General features: G+C 45.0%; 1 protein-coding gene across 6 annotated transcripts; it reads left to right on the top strand.

Annotated features, from left to right (window-relative positions):
* The first annotated feature begins 4,934 nt into the window (after positions 1–4,934).
* On the top strand, positions 4,935–9,871 carry LOC123041551 (peroxidase 42). Of its 6 annotated transcripts, none has more exons than XM_044464168.1 (4): positions 4,935–5,263; positions 5,426–8,225; positions 8,304–8,684; positions 8,765–9,871. In XM_044464168.1, exons 3-4 carry the CDS (start codon positions 8,421–8,423, stop codon positions 9,626–9,628), a joined length of 1,128 nt encoding a protein of 375 aa, XP_044320103.1. In that variant the 5' UTR covers positions 4,935–5,263; positions 5,426–8,225; positions 8,304–8,420; the 3' UTR covers positions 9,629–9,871. The 6 variants fall into 6 exon arrangements, with proteins under 6 accessions (XP_044320103.1, XP_044320108.1, XP_044320098.1 ...); XM_044464181.1 differs by having other exon boundaries at positions 4,952–5,263; positions 5,426–8,684; positions 8,765–8,950; positions 9,032–9,871; XM_044464173.1 differs by lacking the exon at positions 5,426–8,225 and having other exon boundaries at positions 8,364–8,684.
* Positions 9,872–10,323: the final 452 nt, after the last annotated feature.

Here is a 10,323-nt window from a genome sequence, read left to right as displayed (position 1 = left end):
CACTGGAGACAACATTCTATTCGGTTCTGCATGTACTATTTCTCTCTGTATGCACTAGCAAACAAATCAGTCCATGCATGTTTGTGTCAACAATCTCCAAAACACATGAGGCCAATAGTTGCACCAACAATAGACTGTCCCGATGTCGTGAACTTTAGCAATGCATGGGTGTGCCTGTTGCACTGGAGCACGAGATGCTATTAGTAAATGAACCGTAGCACTGGGAGGCATCAGAGCAGTGGACCATCTGTCACGACCCGGTCCTGGAAGGTCCTCAAATCTATGCGTTTTACCATGTCAGTCCCTATATCAATTGCTGACAGGCACAGTACACGATGAAATACAAAGATATGTCATATGCCATAGTATTACATCGCAGATCCAGTCTCTTTTACATCACATACCTGTTTAGCTCAAGGCTAGCTTACAATAGTTATGCAACGAAAATATAATCTAGTTTTTTGGCGTCCATCCACTCATAGGCAAGAGTTAAGTATAGCGTTGCAACCCTACTTCATATCTCTCCTTCGATACGGTTAAACCCACAACTTGATATGTTGCAGCCGCAAAGGGTCAATATATTGAATGTATTGCAAAAAAATTCCAGGTATGTATACAAAATAATCATGCTTTTAGTGTAGGTGGAGTCTGGTTTGCATTTGTTGAAAGAAATATAGTTTTGTCCTAACTTTATATAACACTACAAAAAAGACACTTCCGTGACACTATGGCATGAACAATTTTTTTGTCATGGATGTGACACTTCTATGATGATACTTGTGACAAAAAGTGTATCATCATAGATGTGGCGGGCTCCTACTTCTATGACAAAAAATATGATAGAAAATGGGCTTTTCGTCCTAGGCGGGCCGGAGACGCACCTGCGTGATATTCTTTGGGTCGTCCATGATGTAAAAAAATCATGGTAGAAGTGAGGGCAAGAAAATTTACGGGGAGTTCCCGGTTACAATGGGCAATCAGAAGGTGGCCGGTCCCAAGTGATGCAGCTGTTTTCGTGTTTCTCTCGTATGCGCGCGTGTGTGCGAGCCATGTTCACTAACTGAATCGAGCGAAGCGTTCGCTTACTGAACCCCAACGATTGATCTCGCCCTCGCACTACATACTGAACCCGAGCGATCGATCCCTCGCACTACATACTGAACCCGATCAATCTCTTTGCAGCTAACTAAACCCGAGCAATTCTTGCGCTGCTAACAGAACCCGATCGATCCTTCTCGCTGCTTACTGAAGCCGATCCAGCCTCCGTGCGAGACGTAGTCGGCTGGTGTTCGGTTGCCTCTCGAAGAGAACCGACGCCTACTGACAACGCCTAGTTGCCTTGCCCACAGACGAAAGAGAGCAGTAAATGTCTTGCGAAAAATACGCAAAAATATGCGAGAACAATGACTCAAACCCGTGCCTCTAAATTGGAGGATTGTTTAGCTAGCCACTACACCATCGAAATACTGATGATTTATAGCAGACGCAAACACTTTAAGAACCATACGAGACGCGCTATTTATTACACATTTTTGAACTATTCATTTTTTGGAAAAGTCAAATTTTTAATGAAAAAATGTTTATAAAATTTTGAAAAAAGTTCATCAAATTTGAACAAAGTTCATCAAATTTGAAACAAAAGTTCATCGATTAGAAAAAAAGTTCATCCAATTTGAAAGAAGTTCATCGGATTTTGGAAAAAGTTCATCAATTTTAAAAAAAATTCATCAAATTTGGAAAATATTTATCGATCTTGAAAAAGAATTCATCAAATTTGAAAAGAAGTACATCAAATTTTTAAAAAGTTCATCGATTTTGAAAAAAGTTCATCAAATTTAGAAAAGTTCATTAAATTTGAAAAAACAAATCATCAAACTTGTAAAAAAGTTCATCAACTCTTAAAAAAAATCTAATTAAAAAGTTCATCAATTTAGAAAAAAGGTTCATGAAATTTGATAAAAAATCATGCACTAAAGAAAACAAAAAAGAATGAACAGAAAAGTATAAAAAAAACAAAACAAACTGAAGAACTAAATAAAGGAAAGAAGGGAAGTAGATTTGCACTAGTGGGCAACGGCCTAATGGATAGTGCGTACCAGCGAAGGCGTCGGTTTGCATAAAAAGTAATAACCGACGCCTGCAGCGCCAAATAGGCCCGAACAGCCGGCCTAACCGAAATCCCACGGGCAAGCTTCCTAGCGAGCGATGAAGCCCAACAGGAGTCCAGTGGCGCTGACAAATCGATCAGGCCCAGCTAACGCAAGTGAGTAAACCAGCCCGAAGCCCAAGGACGCCGACAGGCGAACACAACTCGCACGGCGCAGTGCGCGAGAGCGCAATTCCTATTTGGCGCTGCAGGCGCCCGTTACAGTGCAATCTGCCAACAGGCGCCTGCAGCAGTCCGAGCTGGGCTGGTCCGTTTTACGTTTTTCTTTTCTGGAAAGGATAAAAAAAGAAGCGTAAACCAGATTCGAACCCTAGACCACTCCAAGTAACCACTACGACACCACCATGGGACATAAATCTTTCTTCTTTCTACCTTTTTATTCCTTTCTGTTCACGAAGCTTTCCTTTTTCTTTTCTTTTTTTTCTTTTTCTTAAATGCGTGAGTATTTATTTTAAAGAAAATTTGAAATTATCCGTAACTTTTTTTCTAATTCTATTTTTTTCGCATTTGGTGAACTCTTTTTCGAATTCGGTGAATTTTTTTGAATTCGATGAAGTTTTGTTCAAAATCGATGAACTTTTTCCAAATCCGGTGAACTTTTTTCCAAACCCGGTGAAATTTTTTTGAATCTGGTGAACTTTTTTTTCAAATCCGGTGAACTATTTTTCAAATACGATGAACTTTTTTTTGAAATCCAGTGAACTTTTTTTCTAAATCAATGAACTTTCGTTTCAAATTTGATGAACTTTTTTTCGCAATCGATGAACTTATTTGCAAAATCAATGAACTTTTGTCAAAACAATGATCTTTTTTTAATTAATTCAAAAAAAATAAATGATACAATAGATGAATAAAATAGCGCTGCAACCCTGTTATTATGCTATCGCCTCTGGTGCTAATCGACAATGGCAAGTAGGTCGTCTAGCTATTGGCATCTGTATGTTAACACGATGTGATAAGTTCGAATCCTGTAGATAGCATTATTAAGGAGCAACTAGTTAACGAGCGCTTCTTCGGGAGCTTCGCAACGATCAGCGTCACTTGGCGCGCTCTCAATCATTCGCCACGTGTCGCGCTCTCAATCATTCGCCACGTGTCGCGCTCTGGATGCTTCCTTTGGATTTTGTTTTTTTCCGCACGCGTTTTCGGCATTTTAGATGTTTTTTTTGGGTTTTTTCGACGTTTTGGTTTTCCCCCGTCTTTCTTAGCTTTTCGATAAAAAAAATTCGATTTTTTTTTCACGAAAAAACATGTTTTGTTTTTTTACGTGAAAGTTACGGTTTTTCTTCCGCGAGAGGCATGGTTGTGCTTTAGCGAGAGTCACGGCCGTGCCTCTCGGAAAGGGAAAAAGATACGCATTTTCTGTTTTTTTTTCTTTCGTGAGAGTCACGGTTTTGCTTTCACGAGAGGTACGGTTTTGCTTTCACGAGAGGTACGGTTGTGCTTTCGCGAGAGTCACGGCCGTGCCTCTCGGAAACGGAAAAAACGTGTTTTCTGTTTTTTTTCCTTACACGAGAGTCACGGTTTTGCTTCCACGAGAGGCACGGTTGTGATTTTGCGAGAGGCACGGGCGTGCCTGTTTCGGAAAGGGAAAAAACCGTGCTCCTGGTTTGGTTTTTTCGCCCGGTTTTTTCATCCGGTTTTTTTTCGTAAAAAAAAGTTCATCAAAACCTATCAACATGGGATCTAGTTTTCAAGATCTCAACGTGAGGAATCCAATGATAAAAACGGTTCGAGATTTGGACGCACGGTTTAAGAGAGAAAATGTTTTGAATAAACGGATCTAGAAAAAAGGAAAACTCTCATGTGGTGACAAGTGGCGCGCTGCATGTGCGCCACTTGTCGCGCCCTGGGAAAGTGGAGTGTTCTTTGCAATGAGTACTCCTTAGTGATTTCGACACTATTATTTTCATTTTTTTGGCGAGGTTTTTACATTCCCCTGGTCACCATGGTTCGTGGGCCGGCCCAGTGCGGGGCGCTGCAAGGGCCAGCAGCGCGAACCGGCGCCTGCAGCGCCGTATAGGAGCTCCCGCGCAAGAAGGGGTGCACACGTGCGCAACCGAAACCACCCCATGACGGTGACCTGCCACGCCCGCACTCGCGCCAGCTGGGGCTCGCTCACGGGCATGCCTGACGCCGCCCAATGACGGTGACCCGGCGCAGCCCGCGGGCCTGCCTCGGCTGTTGTGCCACATGGCCGCCGAAACGAAGGGCATCAAGGCAGAGGTTTTTCCCCTGCCGGGGTGGGGTGCGCTGGCCGCTGGGTCGAGTGAAAAAATGTCAGGAACCTGACCTTGGGTAGTGCTAGTGACTTTAGCCCCACCTTGGATATGGGAGGAGGCTAGGAGCTCCTTATAAAGGAGAGTGCCACATTCCCTTCAGGCCAGTCTTTTGGAATGTAGTGGGCTCTTCGCTTGTACTGGAGTGTCCGATGTGCACCGGAAACGTCCGAACATATGCCAATGGACCGGGAGCTGAGCCTAGGCTGCTAACAAGTGGTATCAGAGCTGGGCCCCACGCCATCCTAAGGGGGCTTCTCTAGGGGGGTGGGGTGTCAGGAACCTGACCTTGGGTAGTGCTAGTGACTTTAGTCTCACCTTGGATATAGGAGGAGGCTAGAAGCTCCTTATAAGGGAGGGTGCCACATTCCCTTCAGGCCAGTCTTTTGAGATGTAGTGGGCTCTTCACTTGTACTGGAGTATGCGATGCGCATTAAAAACGTCCGAACATATGCCGATGGACCGGTAGCTGGGTCTAGGCTGCTAACAAAAAATGGCTAGACAGTCGACGTCACAGGGCTCCACGTACCACTTGTAGTCAAAGTACGAGTTTATCGTCACCTCCAGCAATCAGCAGCCACCCGAAGCCTTCTTTGCCCCAAATCTTCGGCAATAGCCAGTGCATTCCGGCAAGCAATTGCCTCCATCGTTGTCGGATCGGTGAAGCCAGCGTCGATTACGCGGGACGCTCCCAAGAAGCTGCCGTCCGCCGCCACCGCCCCTCGAACCTGCTTCTTCGCAGGAGCAGCATCGACATTGACCTTGACACAGCCCATAGGGGGCGGGATCCACTTCGGCCGGCTCGCACGAGCAGCAGGTACCAATTCGTTGCCCCTCTTCTGTGATGCAGTTGATTGTTCTTATAGAAATCGCTGAACCAATCCGTAAGTTGACATTGGACTTTGATATGCCTCTTCCGTGGATCGCTGAACCAATCCCACATCATGACTACTATTTTCACAAACTCTTCCTGCAACAGTGAGTCGATTAGATTGAAGATCAACTGTTTAGCATCGGTATCTTGTGTGCACGCAAGATGTTTGACAATATGCTCCTCTGCCGGGACATCATACACTCCAGGAGTGCAATATGACGGCAAGTCTTTAATGACGTCAGCATTACACTATGTAATGATTTTACTATGTCATCCAAATATCTACCTAAAAAGAAAACTGTCATCAATATTTTCCGGTATTTTTCTTCTGTTTTTTAGCATTACTTTGATGCATATGATTTTTTATCCATAATAAAAAGGTGAACTATGGATATATCTTTTGTTCCATGATCAGAATTTTTAGTTCACTATAGTCACGAATTTCTTTTGCTGAATTTGGCCATCTTTTCGTTCAGCAGTTACATTTTTTTTGTTTAACATAGTCAAATATTTGGTGTGTTGCAATCACGTGTTGAAAAATGTTTTGTTCACTGCAGTAAAATGTTTGCTTATTCTAAATTGTCTATTTGTTGTATTCAATATTCGGTTCATAAAAACAGAAACGTGTGGTTTTCCCTTAAAAAACACAAACATGTGGTTCCAACATGTGTCGTAAAAAATAAGTATTTTCAGAAATTTCCCTTTTGGGAGGCTTGTATGCAATCTAGCAAGCAACAACCGTTGCCAATTTGTTTTTTTTCGAAAAGGGGGAGATCCCTGGCCTTTGCATCAGAACGATGCATACGGCCACATTTATTAATAAGCAAATAAGTTCATCACATGTCTTGAAGTCTCAAACAAACGAACCCAAAAAATGCTCACAAAGAGCAGAAGAGTAAAAGTAAAACCACAACCGGCTGGCAAAATAAAGATTGGAAAACTAATGGCCTATCATATTACATAACCGCCATCCAAACCGGTTGAAAATAACCCATTCTACCATCTCCCATCGGATAAATCCAGTAACCAAACGCTTCCTGGCCTCCGTCGGAGTGAGTAGCGACCACATACGGATCAATGCAGTGGCTCGGAAGATAACCTGCAAAAAATGAGTATTTGTTGTTCTGTTAAAAACCAAATCATTTCTGCAGTTCCAGACTACCCATAATAAAGCACATACTCCTACACGAATGTGTCTTGCTGTTATGGTATCTATCCCGTCAAGCCACGTCTCAAATAATGTGTTGATAATATTCGGAGGAGTAATATTAAAAGCTATGTGAACAGTCCGCCATAAATTTTTTGCCAACGGGCAGTCAAGAAAGAGGTGTTTGATGGATTCATCCCGGTCACAAAAACTACATTTTTTAGATCCAGTCGAGTTGCGTTTTGCCAAGTTGTCCTTAGTTAAAATGACTTGTTTGTGTACAAACCACATAAACACTTTAACTCTCAAAGGTACTTTGACATTCCAGACATGTTTCGAACTAGGAATAGAGCTAGCGTTGATAACATCCGGATACATGGATTTAATCGTAAACTCTCCATTCCTAGTTAGCTTCTAGCACAACTGATCTGGTTGTTGAGAATAGTATGCTAAGGGCACTCCAATGAGGCCATGGCAACGTCCCGTAACTTATGCCAACTCTGCAAAATAGTTCGTGGATGAGAGAGAAATAAGAAAGAAAAGAGAGGTTGTATGTTAGACAACCAGCAATAATAACAAATATTATTATATTTTCCTTGCTCCTTCTCTCATTGTAGGTGTTGTCTTAATAGAAAAAAAAATACAACAACAATTTATTGGCAAACTTACAAAAAGATAATATGGACACCACAACCTTTTTTCGAGTTCCACATGAAGAAAATGGCTAGCTCAACAGCCAACCACCTGCTATACCCATGTAAGTATGTAATCTCCATGGTTCAGTTTTTTTTTAATATAAAGGCAGTGGTAGTTTTCTCTCACTGTCATTCAAGGTTCAATAAAAATGCAAAGTTGGAGCATTTGGAAGGGCCTTAGAGCATCTCTAGCCGTTGGAGCCCTCAAGAATACCACCGAACCAAAAAAGTTGATGCCAAATGCTTCATCCGGCGAAATAGAAGTGCGTGGGGAGGGCATCTTTCCAGCCACACCCCACCCCAACCAAAAGTTTGTGAGGGAAATGATTAAGTGGGCCAAAAAAAAGGACATGTGGAGAGATACGATTCGCCGAAACTTCCGCCGGCGCCCCCAAGAGCCCCCCAACATGCTGGGTTTTGGTTGGGTTTGTCGGCGCTATTTTGACGTCCTGGGGGCGCGCTGGGGCGTGGCCGGGCCATTTTTCGGCAAAAAAAACTGTCCGAGTCTAAAACCGAGTCTAAAAAGGTGTCCTCAGGGGCGTCCTGGGACCGAGTGGAGATGCTCTTAGAATGATGGGTTACTTATCTTATAGGGATGATACAAACAGTGCTACTTTGGAATTTGCTCGTTCCTTTCTGCTATAAACAATTTGGCAAAACCTGAAGCAGAATTAGAGCAAAAGAAATTATGTCTGATGAGCATACACTTGGATTACAAAAGAACTAGAATGAGTACAACATCAGATGAACGATGTAATTCTATCCAAGATCAATCTTTGCTGAATTCAACGAAAGTCGCAGTGTATGCAATTACAACCTCCTTTTTGAGGGTCTTACGCATGAGGAATCTTTGAGATTCCCTAAAGACTTGGTGTTAAGATCGTAGAAATGAGGGGATCGCACTAGACCACCAGCACCAAACCGACCATGGCGAAAGTTACCACGCACATGGGTTGTCGACAAACCACGTGCAGACTTTAGGGAAACTGGGAATAATCAAGACTTCTTCCTCTCTCAGTCATGGAAAATCTGCAGGCACACAACCATTAATTAATCAGTAGAGGTACATTTTTTGGATCACCACATGGTCATTCTGTAGCTTGCTAGCGACTTGATCCAGTGCATGTGCTCTGTAGCTCAGATCGGCATCAGCTGCAGAGGTGTGCTCGTCTTATACATGACAGCATCTCGTTGACGCCAGGAAGCCACACTCCGGCAGCTGCAGCGAATTTATGCAGGTCGAGGCTAGCTGAGATCCATGGCGTCGAGCAGGGCGATCTTGGCCATGGGCCTCCTTGCCGCCGTGCTGTCCCCCGCCTTGTCAAAGCGGTCGTTTATCTCCATGCCAGCCGACGTGAGTAGTCCTGTGACCCTGGCCAACGGCCTCTCCTACGGCTACCACGCCAACTCCTGCCCGCAGCTGCAAGACATCGTGTGGCCGATCGTGGAGAGCGCGGTCCTGGGTGAGGTGGCCATCGCCGCCGGCCTCCTCCGTATCTTCTTCCACGACTGCTTTCCTCAGGTAGGGGGAGACTCTTGATTCCACTTTGAACTGCTCGTTATTTGTGTGTTTCTGCTTCAGCCTAACCGGCGGCACTTCAGGGATGCGATGCGTCCGTCCTTCTGACGGGACCCAACAGCGAGCGGGACCTGCCGCCGAACCAGACGCTGCAGCCGCGTGCGATGCAGCTCATCGAGGACGTCCGCGTCAAGGTACACGCCGCCTGTGGCGCCACCGTCTCCTGCGCCGACATCATCGCCCTCGCCACCCGCGACGCCGTCTTCGTGGTACGTGCACACGTCGGTCGCTGCTGTTGTACTGTACAACGAAAGCATCTCCCTACCTCACTCGCGAAAGAACCTATGCAGGCCGGGGAAAGCGAAATGTTCTACTTCTACGACCTGCCGCTCGGCCGGTTTGACAGCCTCGAGCCGGCTAATAGCAGCGCCGTCTTCGACCTCCCGCAGTCCACTGCCGACGCCGACACGCTCATCAACGCCTTCAAGAGCCGCAATCTCGAGCCCATTGACCTCGTCGCGCTCTCTGGCGCGCACACCGTCGGGAAGGCGCACTGCAGCTCCTTCAACAACCGCTTCTCCGAGGACGCCGACTTCGCCAGGAGGCTCGCCGCCAACTGCTCCAGCGACCAGAACCGGCTGCAGGACCTCGACGTAGAAACCCCCATCGTGTTGGACAACCAGTACTTCAAAAACCTGATGGAGGGAAAGGGGGTGTTCACCTCCGACCAAGTGCTCATCAGAGACGGGCGCACCGACTGGGCGGTCAAAGGCCTCGCCGAGAACAAATGGTGGTTCTACAGCCAGTTCCGTGACTCCTTGGTGAAGCTGAGTCAGTACCAACCCGGAGGAAACGTGGGCGAGATCCGCCGCAACAGCTGCTTCGCGCCCAACGGACAGAGCATTCCCGCCACCGCCGGTGACGAGGGGTTTGCAGCCTCTGCTTGAGTTCACCGCTGACTACGGGATCGTCGTTTAGTTTGCTTGTAGTAAGAGTATAAGCTAGTGTGTGCTGTGCTTCGTTCAATCCTCTTTCATGATGGCTCAGAACACGTTTGAAACAGTTGCACAGGGTTTGTTCCAATAAGACTGGTCGTAATGAGAGTATCATAACTAGTATCATGTATGCCAACTAGGCAATTTAGATGATGTGGCATAGAATTAAATGAAGAAAGAAAAGGTTGAGTATCATATTATGATACCGTATCATAATAAATGCTACACTAATATATGTCATGCATGACAATAAATAAAGTCATCTACGATACTACTATATAATACTATGAATTAGAGAGGTAGTATCATACACTAGTATCATATGCATGATACTAACTTATGATACTACCCATTACAAGCAGCCTAAGGTGGTGTTTGGTTCTCTAGAAGTAGGACTTTTTCTAGTCCCAACTAAAAAGTCCCTAGTCCCTAAAAAGTCTCTCCTTGTTGAGGTTATTAAATGACCATATTGCCCCTAGTATATAGGAAAATAACAATCAAATAACACCATGGGGTGGCGGGCCAATAGGTGCATTGAGGGGTATTGTTGAAAAAGTCTCCAAAAGTCCCAAAAAGACTCTCCTTGAGAGTCTTCTTCATTTAGTCTCAAATGCCTAGTTTAGTCCCTAAAAAGTCCCTCCCGTTTG

The sequence above is a fragment of the Triticum aestivum genome, chromosome 1A (assembly GCF_018294505.1).
Source record: "Triticum aestivum cultivar Chinese Spring chromosome 1A, IWGSC CS RefSeq v2.1, whole genome shotgun sequence".
NCBI classification, from domain to species: Eukaryota; Viridiplantae; Streptophyta; class Magnoliopsida; order Poales; family Poaceae; genus Triticum; species Triticum aestivum.
Note: the sequence above shows the minus strand (reverse complement) of the source record. Positions and strands in the feature narration are given on the sequence as shown.

What these genes read in the sequence shown, in the direction of transcription:
- LOC123041551 (XM_044464173.1), top strand. Translation starts at nt 8,421, where the DNA reads ATGGCGTCGAGCAGGGCGATCTTGGCCATGGGCCTCCTTGCCGCCGTG. An exon ending in TCCACGACTGCTTTCCTCAG is followed by an intron (nt 8,685 to 8,764) that starts GTAGGGGGAGAC and finishes GCGGCACTTCAG; the next exon opens with GGATGCGATGCGTCCGTCCT.